The sequence below is a fragment of the Pinus tabuliformis genome, chromosome 7 (genome assembly GCF_031772625.1).
Source record: "Pinus tabuliformis cultivar Carrire ecotype Pingquan chromosome 7, CPIR1, whole genome shotgun sequence".
NCBI classification, from domain to species: domain Eukaryota; kingdom Viridiplantae; phylum Streptophyta; class Pinopsida; order Pinales; family Pinaceae; genus Pinus; species Pinus tabuliformis.
Window position 1 is genome coordinate 1,543,309,020 of NC_142293.1, and position 19,598 is coordinate 1,543,328,617.

The 19,598-nt window shown below is 38.3% G+C and overlaps 1 protein-coding gene across 1 annotated transcript in view; it reads left to right on the top strand.

Moving 5' to 3' along the window:
- The window catches only part of LOC149253776 (peptide deformylase 1B, chloroplastic-like), a 260,645-nt gene that overhangs the window by 78,447 nt on the left and 162,600 nt on the right, over nt 1-19,598 (top strand). The window contains exon 2 of the mRNA XM_089460018.1: nt 15,028-15,166. Within this exon, the coding sequence (XP_089316144.1) occupies nt 15,028-15,166 (139 nt within the window). The remainder of the gene's footprint in view (nt 1-15,027; nt 15,167-19,598) is intronic.

Below are 19,598 nucleotides of genomic sequence, written 5' to 3' on the forward strand. Positions count from 1 at the left end.
TTAAAGTTTTTAATGTGAATGTGTGAATCCCTTAAATTTAATTCCTTCTTAGATTTTTAAATGTTTTTTGAACATTTTAGATTTTTTAGAATTTTTAATTTTTAGGATTTTTAGAATTTTTTAATGTTTTAGAAATTTTTAAAGTTTTTTGAACCAAAATTAAAATCATAAAAAAAAGGAATGAAATCAAGTATAAAAAAAGAAGAATAAATTGAAATTTTTTATTTATTAAAATGTTAATGAAATCTAACTAAATACATGAAATCGAATAACTAAACCTAAACCACAGATATACAAATAAAAGGAACTAAAAATTATCTAACCTAATGTACATGCATACAAATAAAAAAAAAGAAATTGAATGTTTTGTTGTGGTTTCTGCAGGTCGAGGAAAGCTTGGATGGTGGCGGAAGACTGAGGGATACGTAGAAGAGCAGCTACGGGTAAGGAGGGATGACGCAGTCGAATGGAGCTGCAACAGATAAGGTGAATCTGCAGGGAAGAGGAATGGCTGCGAACAAAAATGCGTGGAGAAGAGGGATGCAAAGTGCGAAAAGGGAAGGACGGCGGCAACAACAAAGAGAAAACAGACAGCGGATTTGAGGGACGGTGAAAAACGCAGGTGAATAGAGGCAACGTGGGCCGAGGGTTTAGCAAGGTTGCAGAGTGATGAGGAGTTCGACGGGCAGGCTTGTAGGTCTGGCGGATATGATGGCAGCGTTGAAGGGTTTGCGGCTCTGCTGAATGGAGCAAAAGGAAGCTGCGTAAAGGGTTGAGGGTCGATGAGGAGATCTACAATCGATGGGGACAAGGAGCAAGGCAGGTAGGGGTAAAGAGACCCAAAAATTCTCCAGATTAAAAAAAATTAAAACCCAAACGCAAACAGTAAAAATTTCGAAATTTTCCAGAAAGCCCTAGGATGAAGACAGTGAAAACCAATCCTAAATTTTCTGTTTAGAAATCCCCAGGCAACAAAGAAATTGAGCCCAAAACTTGAGATGAATCTAGAAAAAAACGAATTTCACGCCAATGTGTTTTAATGCTTCATATTTATCAGTGAGCCCCTGGTGAAATTACTTCCAGATTTAAAAAAAAATTGAAACCTTGGACTGTAAAATTCTTTTGAATAAAATCCCTGCAAAATGATGTTGATGAACCAGATCTTACCCTCCAGGGCTTAGATCTAGACTCTACGCAGTTTTGTTCTTCAGATCTGTAGCTGCACGACAACAAGAAAACACACAAATGATATATACAATGATAAAAACTAAAACCCAAAAAAGCCCAACTCAGAAAACTGAAAATAATTACAGATCTATGTACATGAATGGCAGATCTATGAGATCTAGGGAGTGTGAGTCCAACTCCGTTCTTAGATCTGATAATCTGAGGCTCTCAACAGCCAGTTCTATCGATTTAGCACAATTTTTTTTTTTTCTTTTTTGAATTTTAAAGGAGGTGCTGAGCTCAAAACCCTTTATGCATCACCCATAAAAAATATCTTATGAAAAGCTCGGGATCAAATTAAGTTGGGCTCTTCAGAAAACACGGATCGGGAGTTGGCTAGTATAACTGAAAACTTCCCCGAACGCCCAATGATCTAAAAATCAAGATTTTCCTGCAAAACTCAATCTAGCCATCAACGTAGAGCGAGAAAACAATAATAAAACTCAGACAAATAGAGATACTTGCTATTACGTTGAAAATTTAGATTATTATTCAAACCCCAGTGACTAAGCAAGATACCTGTACTCACTCTTCAGAAGCTATTATCAATGGCTAAAAAAAATAAAATTTACGCATGAAAAACGACACATCTTACAGTATTTCCATGAAGAGTAACACTGGCAAAAATTAACCCCAAAGTTTTCCTTTATTATTAAGAAAAAATATGCAAGAGCTTTTCGCTTAGCACACGACTCAAAGGTCGGATCTATGCACTGACAAATGACTTCCTATTTAAAGATAAATCCTCCAACGGCTAGTTCGAGTGATCCTCGTCAAAGCAATCTCGACCGTTGATGAGGATCAAAATTTCTTTTAATCTCATTCGTTGAAATTTTAAATTCTTGAGGAAATTTGAAATTTTCAATTAAATGCATTTTAAATTAATTCAAAAATTAAATTTTTGAATTAATTTCCTCAAAATTTTGACTTTGACTTAACCCTAGGGACCAAAGGCTTTAAATTTAGCAAAATAATCAATTTACCTTAGTCCCAGGACCTTTTAAATTTTGATTTTTAAGGACCAACGAATTTTGCCTTCGGAGAATTTAAATTTACCTAGGACCTAGAATTAATTAAATTTCTGGCTTAGGATTTTAATTAATTTTTGGCCAGAAAATTTAATTAATTAACCTATGAGGGGATAAATTATTTTTTCCAACCCTCAAGACACTTTACATCATAATTTTCATATTTTTACATCATAAAGGGGAAAACCCATATGAAAAAGACCTTCACAGACTACCCATTTCTGCGACACAAATATAATTCAACAGACCAAGCAATTTGTAATAAAATAACCTAACCAAATAGTTAGGATTATTCTCAAATCACTTTTACATAGACTCGACCTATAACACTAGGACTCGCCTAAGATCCCAGTGACAAAATTCATTTTGGCTTTGGGGTAAGGTTGAAAGAAAACTCTGCTGACCATTCTGGAATGGATCGGTGAGATAAAAAACCTCCCAGAATGTAGATCATCACCAGAAAAGTAGGTTTACCTAGGCAATTACATACATGACACGGATCTGCTGAGATTATTTACATTATACACATGCAGAATGGGTTTACATTATAACATGATGATCAGGCTGATGATGATAGCTGAACGGCACAGACACGTCGATCAGGCACTATTCCTTTTGCGAAAAAGGGGGTGTACTGCTATGGGTCGTTGACATGTAGTGGTCAACATCTGGCTCTACTCGGGGACACGTTGCTGCAACAGAGGAATGTGAGAATCCAGAATCTGCATCCACGCAACACACAATATAACATAAGCAGTGTCCATCTGAAAGTCATCATATAACATTAAGCACAAGAAAGATATAAGCTCTTCATTTATTAACTAGTCTAACAACATGAAAAACATAAATCTAACTACAAAATGAAATACTGAAATAACAGGGCATAAGGTTAGAAATACAATACAAAGATGCCCCATGGCATCAGATGTGTTCAATATAGTGCATATTGAGCATTTGCCTGCTTTCAGGCAAATTTGTCGGTTGTTTCTTAGATGTGCCATGTCCAATCTTGCATACGGTAGGACCTTTTCCTATCCGAAAATCAAGTTGCTCCCGACCATCTGATGCATCAAACTACTTTATCACTCTCTTTCTCTTGCGCTTTTTATTTGTGGCAGGCTGTATCACTGATGATGTGGAACATTCTGCGTCAAAACTCTCAGATGAAGTATGTAAGATATGCATGACGTGCCTTTTTTCATTCTGCATCTTCTCTGTCAAGAATGATGGATCAGTTTCACAGGTGTCATGAGTTATAACTTGATCTTTTATGACCAGTGGATCAAACATGCAAGCTTCAACCTGACTCTTATTAATTTCCATTTTATTCGAGTCACCTTCAATTAGCCAATTTTCAATGGAATAAATGACCTCATAATAAGATGGAGCTTGCTGCAGCAGATAGGGAGGCTTATGATCTGTTGATGTTCCTTGTTTCTTTCATCCTCTGACTGACGCTGAAGATTCTGTACCTGTATTGTTATGGCATCCATCTAGGTAGAGTGTTCATCCTTCATAGCACTGACTTCCTTGGCATGGTTTTCCTCCATGGTCAATAACTTATTCTGAAGACCAGCTTCCATATTTTTTATTACTTTGTCATTATCTGCTTTTATGGTCATCAAGCAATGTCGCATAAATTTTATCTCTTTCTCATGATTTACTTGTATGATAGCTAATTGATTATTATAATCGAATCTCATGATGGTCATTCCTTCATCCATAGTTGACAATTTGTTCCGAATCAAACTTATTTCTTCTTGATAACTTGTTTCCATGGCAGTCACATGATTTGAATGATTAAATTCCGTGATCGTCACAGGGCTAATAACTTGCTTTGAATAGAATTAATTTTCCTGTCATGATTAGCTTTCATGGTTTCCATTTCCTTAGCATGCTGGCTCTGCATGTCGGTCCTCATTTCCTCCATATTCTGAGGACACTTTTCTACTATGGTGGCTATGTGATCGAAGTGTTTAATTTTCATGATTTCCATCTCTTCATCATGTTTTTCCAGTTGAGTGTACAAAGTTGTCATATCCTTGATGTAATCAGTTATAAATTTTTCTTGATTAAGCTCCGTATTTTGTACCAGCTGTGTTTGACTGAACTGCAAGTCTTTAACCAACTGCTTTAGTTCTTCTATAAGATGCTTATCATTCTCCCTTTCACTGTCGACACTGATTTGATAACTTGTTCCTGCTTTTCCACTATCATGGATTCGTCCTGCAACGGTACAAGTGGATGGCACATTCTGATATGGAGAATTGTCTTGAAATCTTTTGTTGACAGTTGGATCCTTTACAAGATCACTCTCATTCTGTTGCATAATGTTTGGGGCACAAGGTGAGCTACCTTGATGACCATATCTATCTGTAAAAGCATTTATGATGTCTTGTAAAGAAGCGAAAGAAACTTCAGGACAATTACGAAACCAATTCAAAGCATCACCCTCTAAAGAAAAGGCAAATAGACACATTTTGAAATCTTCATGTTTATATTGGGGAGAACTACAATATTTGATTATTGTATGAGTAAACCTACATATATGCTTTCTAACAATGACTAAATCACCACCCGAGAACAAAGGCAATTTATGAATGGCCTCTTCCGGCATATCACGGAGAAAATTAGTAAAATGACGCGAGGTAAACAAGTCATCCATGGTGACTTGCTTAAAGGGTAAGGAGGGACCAAATGGATGCTAGAGAGAGACCCCTGCTCAAGAAAATCAAGAGATCCACAAGAAGCGAGCTTCTAGTAGAAATTCTCGTAAGAAATGAAAGAAGTGGAGTCGCCACTTGAACATGAATCTAGCTTTAAGATCCAAAAGGCAAAAACAACTGGATATAAGGGAGGGCTTCTTGTCTGAGAAATAATAAATGAAAGAAGTGGAGTCGCCACCCAAACAAGAAACGAACCGAAATGTCCAGGTGCTAAAAGTGCAGATGAAACGATTAATGAGATGATGAAAGATAGGGCAATGAAAAGATCAAATGATGCCAGGAAATGTTGTGCTGATGGGATAAGAAATGATGAAAGATTAGATGATTAGAAAAATGTCATGAGGACCAAGGACAAAAAAACTCTATCCCCGACAATGGCGCCAAAAAATGTTGTCACACAAAGTGTTTAGGCACCGCGACAACGCTCAGAGTAAGGGCTGTCACTCTTGATCCTTACTCACTCCGTTTAAATTATCTCCTAGGCAAGTCAAGGGGGGTAGTCCCTAAGGTGAATGGATGAGGATAGCCTGTGGAACACAAGCTCTAGGAGATTTTAGTGATGGGCAACTTGACGAAAGTAGAATAAGTCTTGGTAAAAAATAGATGGATTAAAATAAGACACATGGCAAGGTATAAATGACTATAGATTAGTGCCTTTAATTTGAATTAACCAAAGACTAAATAAATGACAAGTTATCCAGGACAATTTTCCAGTATGTGACGAATGGTGACAATCAGGTATGATCAATATAAACGCCCAAAACTTTAACATGCAAGAGATTCTAGATTTAAAATGGTTTTCATTAACTGCGCAGATCTAGATACAATTAACTTTCTCCAAAAGTCAATATGATTTAACACATTTATTGCACCTTGACCATAGAAAAATCATGAAAATTTTAGATTTTGCTCTTAACACCAGAAACTCCAAGGAATTTTAAGTTAGCAATTCAATTGTTCCTTAGGAAATTAATTAAATGGTAACTAAAAAATCAAAATCGTTCTTTTAATGTGATGGAAGTAAAACAAATCAAAGGATTAATAAATTAAAATTTTAATGGGCCATAGGCCACATTAAAATTTTTAATGTGAATGTGTGAATCCCTTTAATTTAATTCCTTCTTAGATTTTTTAAATGTTTTTTGAACTTTTTAGGTTTTTTAAATTTTTTTTAGAATTTTCAATTTTTAGGATTTTGAGAAATGTTTTAATGTTTTAGAATTTTTTGAACCAAAATTAAAATCATAAAAAAAAGGAATGAAATCAAATATCAAAAATAAAAAAAAAACTAAATCGAATTTTTTTATTTATTAAAATCTTAATGAAATCTAACTAAAGACATGAAATCGAAAATAACTAAACCTAAACCACGGCTATACAAATAAAAGGAACTAAAAATTATCTAACCTAATGTACATGCATACAAATAAAAAAAAAAGAAATTGAATGTTTTGTTGTGGTTTCTGCAAGTCGAGGAAAGCTTGGACGACGATTGAAGACTAAGGGATACATAGAGGAGCAGCTACGGGTAAGGAGGGATGACGCAGTCGAATGGAGCTGCAACAGATAAGGGGAATCCGTAGGGAAGAGGAATGGTTGCGAACATAAATGCGTGGAGAAGAGGGATGCAAAGTGCGAAAAGGGAAGGACAGTGACAACAACAAAGAGAAAACAGACAACAGATCTGAGGGACGGTGAAAAATGCAGGTGAATAGAGGCAATGTAGGCCGAGGGTTTAGCAAGGTTGTAGAGTGATGAGGAGTTCGACGGGCAGGCTTGCAGGTCTGGCGCATACGATGGAATTGTTGAAGGGTTTGCAACTCTGTTGAATGGAGCAAAAGGAAGCTGCGTAGAGGGTTGAGGGTCGATGAGGAGATCTGCAATCGATGGGGACAAGGAGCAAGGCAGGCAGGGGTAAATAGACCCAAAAATTCTCTAGATTAAAAAAATTTAAAACCCAAACGCAGAAAATAAAAATTTCGAAATTTTCCAGAAAGCCCCAAGATGAAGGCAGTAAAAACAAACCCAAAATTTTCTATTTAGAAATTCCCAAGCAGCAAAGAAACTGAGCCCAAAACTTGAGATGAATCCAGAAAAAACGAATTTCACGCCAATGTGTTTTAATGCTTTAGATTTATCAGTGAGCCCTTGGTGAAATTACTTCCAGATTTAAAAAAAATTTAAAACCTTGGATTGCAAAATTCTTTTGAATAAAATCCCTGCAAAATGATGTTGATGAACCCTTGAGATCCAGATATTACCCTTCAGGGCCTAGATCTGGACTCTACACAATTTTCTTATTCAGATTTGTAGCTGCACGACAGCAAGAAAACACCCAAACGATATATACAATGATAAAAACTAAAACCCAGAAAAACCCAAGTCAGAAAACCGAAAATAATTACAGATCTATGTACTTGAATGGCAGATCTATCATATCTAGGGAGTGTGAGTCCAACTCCGCTCCCAGATTTGATAATCTGAGGCTCTCAACAGTGAGATCTATCGATTTAGCACAGAAAAAAATTAAATTTTTTGAATTTTAAAGGAGGTGTTGAGCTCAAAACTCTTCATGCATCACCCATAAAAAATATCTTATGATAAGTTCGAGATCAAATTAAGCTAAGCTCTTCAAAAAACACGGACCAGGAGTTGGCTAGTCCAACTGAAAACTTCCCCGAACGCCCGATGATCTGAAAATCAAGATTTTCTTGCAAAACTCAATCCAGCCATCAACATAGAGTGAGAAAACAATAATAAAACTCAGACAAGTAGAGATACCTGCTGTTACATTCAGAATTTAGATTATTATTCAAACCCCAGCGACTGAGCAATATACCTGTACTCAAATCACTCTTCAGAAGCTATTATCAATGGCTAAAAAAAATAAAATTTACGCAAGAAAAACGACACATCTTACAGTATTTCCATGAAGAGTAACACTAGCAAAAATTAACCCTAAAGTCTTCCTTTATTATTCAAAAAAAAGATACAAGAGCTTTACGCTTAGCGCACGACTCAAAGGTCGGATCCATGGACTGACAAATGACTTCCTATTTAAAGATAAATCCTCCAACGGCTAGTTCGAGTGATCCTCGTCAAAGCAATTTCGACCGTTGATGAAGATCAAAATTTCTTTTAATCTCATCCGTCGAAATTTTAAATTCTTGAGGAAATTCGAAATTTTCAATTAAATGCATTTTAATTAATTTTTGAATTAATTTCCTCAAAATTTTGACTTTGACTTAACCCCATGGAACAAAGGCTTTAAATTTAGCAAAATAGTCAATTTACTTTAGTCCCAGGACCTTTTAAATTTTGATTTTTAAGGACCAACGAATTTTGCCTTCGGAGAATTTAAATTTACTTAGGACATAGAATTAATTAAATTTCTGGCTTAGGATTTTAATTAATTTTTGGCTAGAAAATTTAATTAATTAACCTATGAGGGGATAAATTATTTTTTTCAACCCTCAAGACACTTTACATCATAATTTTCATATTTTTACATCATAAGGGGGAAAACCCATTTGAAAAAGACCCTCACAGACTACCCATTTCTGCGACACAAATATAATCCAGCAGACCAAGCAATTTGTAATAAAATAACCTAACCAAATAGTTAGGATTATTCCCAAATCACTTTTACATAGACTCGATCTATAACACTAGGACTCGCCTAAGATCCCAATGACAAAATCCATTCCGGCTTTGGGGTAAGGCTGAAGGAAAACTCTGCCGACCATTCGAGAATGGATCGGTGAGACAAAAAACCTCCCAGAATGTAGATCATCACCAGAAAAGTAGGTTTACCTAGGCAATTACATACACGACATGGATCTGCTGAGATTATTTACATTATATACATGCAGAATGGGTTTACATTATAACATGATGATCAGGCTGATGATGATAGCTAAACGACACGGACACGTCGATCAGGCGCTATTCCTTTTGCGAAAAAGGGGGTGTACTGCTATGGGTCGTTGACACGTAGTGGTCAACAGGTCTCTCAAGGGGAATTTGGAGAGGAGATCCATGCATCAGAGGGTATGGTGATGCGATAGTGGAGGTGGTGATACCGACAGCCTTAGACCAGGGTATCTAGTGGTGTGTAGGAGTATGCAACAATGAGTAGTGGCCTGTAGAGGAGCACAAAGGTGTATGGTGGAGTGTCGTGATGTGCAAGCTTGCACTGTGGAGTAGGAGTGATTCACATCACCTCGAGTTTCCACATGGAGTGACAACTACATCGTCACAGGAGGGATGCCAGTTGATTTAGGATGATATGGTAGCTGGTAGTGGTGTCCAACACTGCACAGAGATGTGCCACTGGGTGCAAGCGTGTGCCAAGTGGCACGATGGTGCATATTTGTATGCAGAGGAGCATGGAGATACTTTGCCGTATGTAGTGGTGTGTGACGCTGGCCTGTGGGATTTTGGAGCATTACCTCATAAGAGTCTGCTTGATAGGGACGACAAGCATGCCAATGGGTGTAACTCACCCATGATCGATGGGGATGCAAATGAGCATCATTTGATGATATCCATAGGGATTCACATGCTTGTCTCTCCTCCACATTACTTGTAGGCACAGAGGAGTTGGGTGTTTCCCTTTGATGCCTTCGTCACGAGTAGTGGGATGTGGGATGCTCACAGGAGGCTATTGAATGGGACACAGAGTATCCAGAGAGGAACTTCTCAGTAGGGGCATTTGGTCAGGGCACGAGCTTGCATGTATAGCCTTGAGGGGTGTGTGATTTACTGCAAAGGTAGTGTATGTTCCACCTTTGATGTCACACTTGGTAAGGTGATCGTGAATGAGCTACAGGGTGCACTTTCGACAGGACAACTCAAGGTGTTACATGACCATGAGGCACAAGGGATGATAGTCCTCATTTATACGAGGATGCTTAGGCTCTAGGCAGTATCCGGGTACATCATCAGGAGTTGGGATAGCATATTTTGCTGTGTGGTCTGGCAGGAGCAGAGTGGCTTGGCATACATGGGACAGATTCTTGATGGTTGTTGCCCATATATTGGATACATTAGGGGTCAGAGACGAGGCAAAAAAGGGTCCCAACAACTATTAATATGTCACCACAGCAAGCAGTGAGGATTGGGGGTTGTGGACCTCTAGTATGGCTATGGGATCCAGGGATCCAGTTGATTGGTGGGGCAGTCCATTTCTTACTGGGTACGTCAGGATAGTGAGTGATCTGGTTCATTTTTAGGATGACACATGGGGGATCACCGGGGTCTTCCTCATATGGCGAGGCAAGTTGTTGCTTAGGATTGGGGCCAACCATGGAGTGAGATACTTTGGCATTGCTGAGTCGCCTTGGCAGGTTGGGCATGCCACATAACCTCAATCATCACATATATTATGACCAAGAGTTACAAGAGAGGAGACTTTAGTACGAGCATGATTGGCAGTTAGTCATGACTAGGGTGTCGCAGGGTCGGCAGGACAATTCCTTTCTGCTATGGGCATGGGACGCTGGCATCACAGTACTTGACAATTTAGCTACCCTTAGGGATAAACTGGTTTTGACGGGGGGAGATCATTTTTATTTTCCATTGGATTTTAGTGATTTTCTTTTGGAGTGGGGGACTTCACTAGCATGGGGGGATGATCAACAAGAGGAGTTTAGGGGAAGCTCATGCAGGCAAGGATTCATCTCCACAAGGGTCGGTTTGTATCTTCAGGAGTCCACCCTTGGAGTGCATGAGATGAGTGACTCAATAGAGCAGCTGCTCGAGGAGTCGGTCAAGACTTTATTATCATGATACTCTACTTACTGATGGTATGCAAAGGGCTTTGGATGCCTGTACCAAGTTGGATAGTGAGTGGAGCAAGGGGTGCTTCACGTTGATCAGGACGGCTCAGGACCCGAGTATCGAGTGACTCCTTTATGACAGGATAGTGCTGGGGACAGGGATGACCAAGTGGCACATTTTGGACCTCGGTATCATTTGCAATAGTCATTTGGGTCAGCTGATTGAGAGGGCGCTTGTTCAGGCAATTGCTTGAGGACAAACAATTTTTGGCGGGGAGGACTGTCATGTCCCTAATTTTGTGATCGTGGGAATTTTGCTCAATTTTGGTAATATTAATAAAAAGGGGCAAATATTATTTTGGAGAAAGGTGGCAAGTATTATTTTATTAGGGATTGGCAGCAAATTATTATTTTATTAAAATGGAGGAAAAATTCACTTAGTGGAAAATGGCCCCCACCAATAAAATAATAATTAAGAAGGGAGCCTAGACGCATGGGGAGAAATTATAAAAGGAGGATGGACTCATTTGTTGATCATCTTTTGTCCATCTAATTCCCTGAGATCAAATTCTTTCTTGGAGGCTATTCAACACAAGAGAAGCATAACTGTTTAGCTCAAAAGTTTCAAGAGAAACCTACCCTCATTTCAGAGAACTTGGAGTGTCTCCATAGTGAGGCCTTCGGGAGTCTACTTTAGGACTTCCATTGGAGATAATTGCAGAGATTTCCCTCAGCCATTCACACTACCTAAGTGCAGAAGGAGAACTACAGTGATCATTTGGAGCAGCTCTCTTTGTTTGCAGGTTCCAGGCATTTGCAGGAGGGGATTGGCACCAATTTAAAGGGCTGAGACAATGGTATATTGCTGGGTTGAATTATTCTTTTCTGAGCCCACTCTGGGGTTATTAGTTAGAATTTGCACAGGGGTTTGGGGGCTGAAAATTTAGCTGGAATTGGCTGGGAAGTGGATCTAGTTCTGGAGGAGATTTTTGCAGGAGATTTTCAGGTATTTCCAGAGGTGGATTTGGATCATTTGCTGAGGTAATTTCTTGTTGGAGGCAGAGTTGAGCAGTTTGGGATTTTCCCACTATTTGGGGCTTTTCGGGTTAGCTGGAATTCCAATATTTTTCTGGGTTTTTTGTGTATTTGGAGGAGAGGCCATGGTAAAGTTTCATAATTTTCTGAGCAGTTTTGAGGGAAAAAATTCCAGTTCTTCTCCAGTAGTAGCAGTATTTTCTAGGTAATTTGCACTTTTTGGGCCTTTCCAGGTCAGCTGCAGTTAGCCCAAGATTTTTCTGGCTTTGGTAGATTTGGGTGAGAGACACCTCTAGTTAATTTTCCAGAATTTTTGGAGTAGATTTGAGGGCATAAACCATAGTTGACCTCCAACAACAGCAGTAGAGTTTCTGGGCAGTGCTAGTTACCAGTTTGAGCCATTTCCGGGTTTGCATGCTTGCAGAAACAAACCCAATTTCCATCATTCCACTCTATTTGTACTCAGTTCCAGCATTGATATTAATAAAACGGCTGAGATTTACTGCTCATATTTTGTGGTTTATTGATTGTGCTTGCATGTGTGAATTTCTTATTGCTGTAGCTTAGTGCATGTCTCTATTATTTACTGTTATTTTTCTGTTAGGAACATTACACATTAGGACTGATTACCCTTAATATGTTGTTTCTCTAATTTGTTGATCTATTGGAACCACTGGTTCACTACATAATTTTGCTTCAACTCACTTTTCATGCTGCTAGAATGCCATACACAATAAAGGGTCTTGAAAACCATTTGTTGGCTCAATCTCGGGGCAGGGCTTGGATGGGTGTCCAACTAGGGGCATAAACTATAGTCAAAGCACTGGCATATGTAATCACCAAAATGGGGACAACCTCACCCAAAGCATTGTGCTAATACTAGAAATAATGGGGTTTGTGCAACATGACTATCCTTCTTTGGACAACCAGCTAGCCAACAGCCCTACATTGCTCAGTACATGATGATATGCCATATTTCTCCCTTATTTGCACTGGTCAGACACCTCCTGCCATCTGGCATTCCTCTTGAAGGAAGGTGGGTCATCATTTGGTAGGTAAGGTACTTTAACCATCTTGCAATCATGTGCTTTTACATGTTTTGGGCATTCTAAGAGGTATTAAGGGGCGATCTGGATGATTGACTGATCTTGACTGTAAACCTGTTCTCTCACTTTACCAGGGAGGTTAGTTTTTGACCGTAGTCCCATGGGACCTCCTTTGAGGCCATAGGGTTATAGGAAGGGCCCTAATTGGGTTTGGACTGAAAGTATGGGGAAGGAGTGCACTGCCCTAAAAAGGGGCACAAAACTGCAAAATCATCCTTTAAATGTTGATGTTTGTTGCATTGGACAGGAACTTCCACACATGTCTAATTGTCTAGACATGTGGAAGTCGTCCAAAGCCTTCAGCCTTATGAAATTCACTTTAATTAAAAGAATTATCAAAGTAAATTGTTTTTTATTAAAAATGAGTTTAATCTAAAGAGATGCAAAGGTTTTTGCATTAGTGAATTAGATGAATTTTAACTGTTGATCTCAAGTGAAGTGAGATCTAATCTCAATTGTAAATAACTTTGGAGTTTAGGGTTAATGGATTCGGTCAACAACTCAAGATTATAAAAGCAAGGCTAGGTGGAGGAGGAAGACACACAGTTAGCACAAGACAAGTGATTGGGTGAAGAGAGAGTGATAAAGGACTTTCACTCAAAGGAACTCAGTCCAAAGGAAGAGAGTGCAAAGGAGAACAGCAAAGGGAGAAAATCCAACAGCCATAAATTGAAGGGAAAATATCTGGGGAGCCTTACAGCAAGATAAGGGGGCAGATAATAGGCTGTACAGGATGTTTTTTGGTACAGCACGCCGTACAGTTGCAGGCGCACTGTACAACAACAACCATGGGCGATACAGCAGCCGCTGGCAGCTAGAACAGGGCCATGGCCTGTACAGAAGCCAAGGGCAGCTGGAGAAGGGCACAGACAGTTGTGTACAGCTGCAGGCAGAAGAAAAAGGCTGGGAGCAGGTTGCAGGCAGGCTGTACAGGCTGTACAGACAGCAGCAGAAGGGATTTTCTTCAGCACCAGGTTTTTTTTGCTGTAGTTGTATTTTTCCTCTGTGGGCCATTTTCTTTGTAAGGGAACCCTTGTATGTTGAGATATTATTTTAATGAACAGGAGATTTGAAGGGTAGAAAATTTTCTGTGCATTTGTGTGAAATTGATTTCAATTGCTTCCGGTGAAATTATTTTTAATTACTAGTTAAAATCACAGTAGTGCATTTTATTCAGTAAGCTGCAATGCAATTAATTCACAGCAAGGAAAATACTATGAAATAATACTTGTTTGTTGTGGTCAAAGGAAATTTAACATCAAATTGCCAAAGAGAGAGAGATGAATCTGCGAAGCAGAAGGTCCCTGGTGAAGATAATGGTAAGAAAAAACCCTAAAAATAGTTGCTCTCCCAGGAAAGGGTGTGAAAACAGCCCTAATTTCAGATCTGTAGCAGCCTTGAAACTCTGTTGAATAAGCAAGAAAAGTCACACTAGCTTTGATACCATGTTGATATCATAAAAGCTAGTAGGTCTATGGTGATCTTTTTAACAAACCCTGATCCAAGCGCTTAACTTAGATCAAAAGAAGATTTCACAAAGATACTTTAACCATAACCAAGAGGAAGTCACCAATAGTAGAGTGAAGTATAAGTGCCCTTAGGCAAAAGAATAAATGAATTCACTTAAATGAGATGATACTACAAATAAGGGATATGGTAGATGGTGTATTTATACCACTCTTCTAGGGTTAAGGCACTAGCCCCAACGAGGAGACTAGGCCGACATTACTCTAAAAGACTAAATATGATAAAGTGTAATAATGGGTGTAACAACTAACAACTTGACATAGGTCAGCTTGGGACATGGCCACAATTGAAGATTACATACATATTCTCAACATTAATCTATAGGGAAATCACCATCTTTTATATATGCTTGTTCTCGGAGCAATCTTTCTTCCGAACTACTTTAATCTTTTCTTTTGTCATTCTTGCCTTATGATGCCATGTTTCTAGCCTTTCCTTTGATAAGTGCTTGTTATATGATAATCACGCATTAATATACTACATCAAGCATATTACTTGGCTAGCTTTATATATAGCTTATTTAGATTTTAACAAGTATGCATTGTTTTGCTTTATGAAGGTCTTGCTTATGTTTAAATGGTTTGTATTGTATGCACAGCTTCTGAGTTGCAGTATGAGTTGCCATTGAAAATTGTGAAGTACCCTGATTCAAGATTGAGAGCCAAGAACAAGCCTATAAATATATTTGATGAGAAGCTCCAACGATTAGCAGATGAGATGTTTGATGTAATGTATAAGTAAGTATTTATGTCAGGATTATCTATTTTTGAGGTGGTAGTTGGTATTTTATTTTCATTTTTTGCATGTCTTCTATTCTTTAAAGTCTCAATTTGTTAACATAAGAGATTTTATTACAGTTATTTGGATTGAGATCTATATCTTCCCAGGCTTATCAATAAAGGTTCCATAACAACAAGAGGTTAAATGGACGATGAGAAGATAGTTTCTTAGTATGGGATTGGTTAATTCTACACAAACATCTGCATTTTTGAAGAAGAAACAAAGAGAAAATTATTAAGTATAATAGGCATTTCCTCCTTTTGTTGATTGTGCAAATCAATGATGCTATATGAGAAGGACTAGATAGTTTTGTAAAATTGTCCACTCAACTTTCTATGTGTTGTTCCAATTCTATTCGAAGTAATAGAGTAGGTGGTTTGTTGCATTTATGGTTATACTTTGTATATATAAACATGAATCTTTAGAAGCAATTGACCTTGCACACAACTAAAAATTCCATGAGCATTCATTTGTTATAAGGATTTTAAGTTGGAAGCGATTTAGAAGTAGGCTTAACTCATCTTGAATCAAGTTTGGGCTAGTTCTAGGTTTTGCTTCAATATGCTTATGTGCTTATGAGTCATATAAGATATTTACAAACAAGCTCTTGATCTACTTGAAGAACCCATCACAACCAAAGTCTTCCTGTTGGACCTTTCTAGTAGAATAGGCCCAATTTATGTTAAATTAAGAGACAATATAAGAGACAAATTTGGCGCATTCTTGAAGGTGTTACATATTTGCTTGCATGAAAGTAGAAAATTGGTGGAATATATGGTATGGATAGCGTTGTCCTCCTTATGCACACTAGATACATCATATTGGCCCTTGAGGCTATAGAGGAATGGGCTTGCTCAAGAGAATAGCACAACAGTGTAAAGTGTTGAAATTTCTAAGTATTACCCGTTAGAAATTTTTCTGTATTCTCTGGTTTATTTCGCCTACTTGTTTTAATTACTAACAAGTTATTTAACCACGTAAACACTGAAATAAACACAATACAGTCTCAACCATCTACAGATCAACAATTGAAAGAAATAGACAAACACACAAGGGACACCATTATTTTTGGACAATCGTCCCTGGAAGAACCCAACTTGGGAAAACCGATGCAGTAGTTTTGACGGTTTTATTATTAAGCAACTTTTCTTGAGTACACTGGGTGCCAAACTGGCTCACCTGACAGAGAAAATAATCTAGCAGTAATAACTCTCTTCGGAAGCAAATATTCTAAAAGTCTGCTCCACGAGACCCTCTCCAGCACCTCTCCGAGGCTCAGCGTCATCCCTCCTGGCCTCTGCGTCAACCTGAAACCCTCTGCATCATCCCTATGAGGCTCTGCGCAGCCTCTGTGTCAATCACGCGGGCCCTTCTGGCCTCTGCGCAGTCATTGCTGCCTCTGCGTGGCTCCCTCTGGCTCTGCGTCTGCCTCTTTGCCTCTGCGCTGGTCTTCCAACACTATCTCTACCTCTCTGCCTTGCACTCACTGCCCCTCGCTGCAACTCTGATCACTGGTTCGATTTCTCTTAGCAAACCCTGCTCTAGAAAATCGAACTGACTGATCACTCTAGTGTATCTCCAATTGACCCTCAAGCCTCCTCTTATACTTTTTCTGTTGAGTCTTCAACAGCCGAGATTACATCTCTAATCAACGACTAAGATTAGATTTGGCTTGATCCATGTCATTTAGAACCTTCTAACTCAGTTTTATATTAATACCCATTAATATTTTTATTTTCCTAAGTTTAGACTTAGGAACCCATTAAAAATATTAATTATTTTAATATCTCCTTCACCGGGTAGAATTTTCCCAAACCATTTCTGGGTCTTGGAGATCTCATGTGCTTTAGCCTCCACCAATTTTCATGGCTAGAGCATATCCGATACTACCCCAAATCAACATAAAGTTGTGATGTCACATGTGCCTTTGGGGTCTATGCCAGAGGAAAAGGTGTTGAAGGAAATGTAACTAGGTTCGATCTTCATAAATGTATTTTTGATCTTTGTATTTATTCAAGAAAAAGAAATATTATTTTTATAATATATGTCAATGAGTTTCTTGCTCATTGAAATAGGTCTAGCACATGTTAAGTGCTATAGGTGAGTCAAATGGTCAAAAGAAAATGTTAAAGACCTTAAGGACATGTTACTCCATGTATACATTTGTATAAAAGTCAAAGAATATCTCCCCAAGCAAAGTCAAAGTCATCTCCTTGCAACGAAAGCCTTCAAGTAGCAAAATAATGAAGAAATAGTCAAGTTGATCTAAGGACAGTGAGTCGGCCTCAAGTCAGCCTAAAGGAGGGACAATCCTCTATATGAAGAATTTCAACCCCCACTCCGGTTATTAGTTTTCCTTATCACTCCATGCGTTTAGTTTTAAATCCAAGCATGATAAAAAATTATAAAATCTAGAAATGACAATATTCTCTGAAAACACAAATTTAGAGATTTCACAACTGTTGAAATTGTAGAAATAAAACACAGCAAAATTATGACAGCCACATAGAAAATAACACAATGATTTTTGGTCAATGTGACCCTGGAAAAACCCCCCTACAACTCTTGGGGAAAACCAGTTTGAGAGCTCTTCTTTATTTCTGAAAATGCTTTTACAGAGAAACTGAAATACACAGTAAAAATTCCAGCAACCACAAATTACAACTTATCTCGATTTTCGTGCTTGAACTCTGCCTCGAAAATCATGCCAATCAGCAAATTGGCAAAACAAAATTTTTTCCAGCAATAAAACAACATTAAATGTTGTATGACTTGCCTCAAAAATCGTGCCCGAAACTGGCTGTACGAACTATACGGATCGTATGGATTTTAGTAGTACAATTGCCTCAAAAATCGTGCCCAAAACCTGCCTCAAAAATCATGCCCTTGCTGCTGCCCCTCTTCCTCGATTTTTGTGCCTTTCTCCTGCTGTACGATTTTGCCTTGGGATGCGTGCCAATAAATGCTGCTGCCCAGATTTGCTGAAATGTCTACTTGCTGCTCTCCTTCACTTCCTCACTGCTCAAAAATTTATCCTTGCTCTCTCTTCTCTTTCTCTCAAATGCTCATGAAAGAATGAATTGATTTTTTTCTCTTCTCCTTTTACTCTCTAAATGACCTTTTGGGTTACCCTAAGATCTAATGGCTGAGATTCATTTAGATCTAGAGATGAGAATAAATGTGCATTTAATTCTCACTTTTTATTTTTTAACTCACCCACTTAAATAAAGACCCACTTAGCCTTTTATTTCCATAGTCACTTTTTCACTTTCTAATTCTCCATTGACTTTAATAAAGTCACTTTTAAATTAGAATGTAACTTTACCTCTTATAAAGTCACTTTTAAATTAAATTGACTTTACCACTTATAAAGTCACTTTAGGAGAAAAATACAAATACATTTGGACACTTTTCCCTAGGCCAAAGATCAAGGCCTTAGGGAACCACTTGTTCTCTGGTACCCAAATTTTAACACTATATATAGAGACTGTCCACTCCCTCTCAACGTCCATCCATCAAGCTCTGAGCTTAGCGAAGGTACAAGTCAAGAAAGAGAAGGAAAAAGGTAAGTCTAAGGGTCTCCAAGATAAGCGAAGAAAGGAGGAAGAAGACCGAAGTTTTTGGGGCTGTTCTAAAGCTCAAACACAGTCACACGCACGAGAAAAAGGAGATTTCCCTACGCTCACAACAACCCTCTATCACAGTCACATAAACTTCATGGTTTGGGCTAGATAATTACGCCTCTAAGGCTCCTCACTCAAGCAAAGAAAGAGCTCACTCAAGCGAAGAAGGAAGAGGTGAAATCTCACACGAAACCCCCTCACACGTGCGAAGAAACAGGGCAGCACTACTGTAATAACAGGTCTGCATCTATATCTCAAGTAAGAACTCGGTTGGGCAAGAAAGAAAGGCCTCCTTATTGTTGAAGGAAATGTAACTAGGCTAGGTCTTCATAAATGTAATTTTGATATTTGTATTTATTCAAGAAAAGAAAAATTATTTTGATATTATTTGTCAATGAGTTTCTTGCTCATTGAAAATAGGTCAAGCACATTTTGAAGTGCTTCTAGAGAGTCAAAGTCAAAATGTAATTATGATGAGACCCTTTGAGGGCATGTTACATCATGTATGTCAACATACAAGGTCATGGGAACACCTCCAAGCCAAGTCAAATCCTCTCCTAGCATCAACGAAGTCTCCAAGCAGCAAAATAATGAATAAAAGATGAATTATAGTGAAACTGTCAAGTCAACCTAATGGACAGTCAAGTCGGCTTGAAGAGGAGGGACAAACCTCTATTTATAGAGGCTGTCCACTCCTCAAAAGGATAATGCATTCCTCTGAAATCAGCGAGGGTACAAGACAAGGAAAAGAGGTCAACAAAAGGAT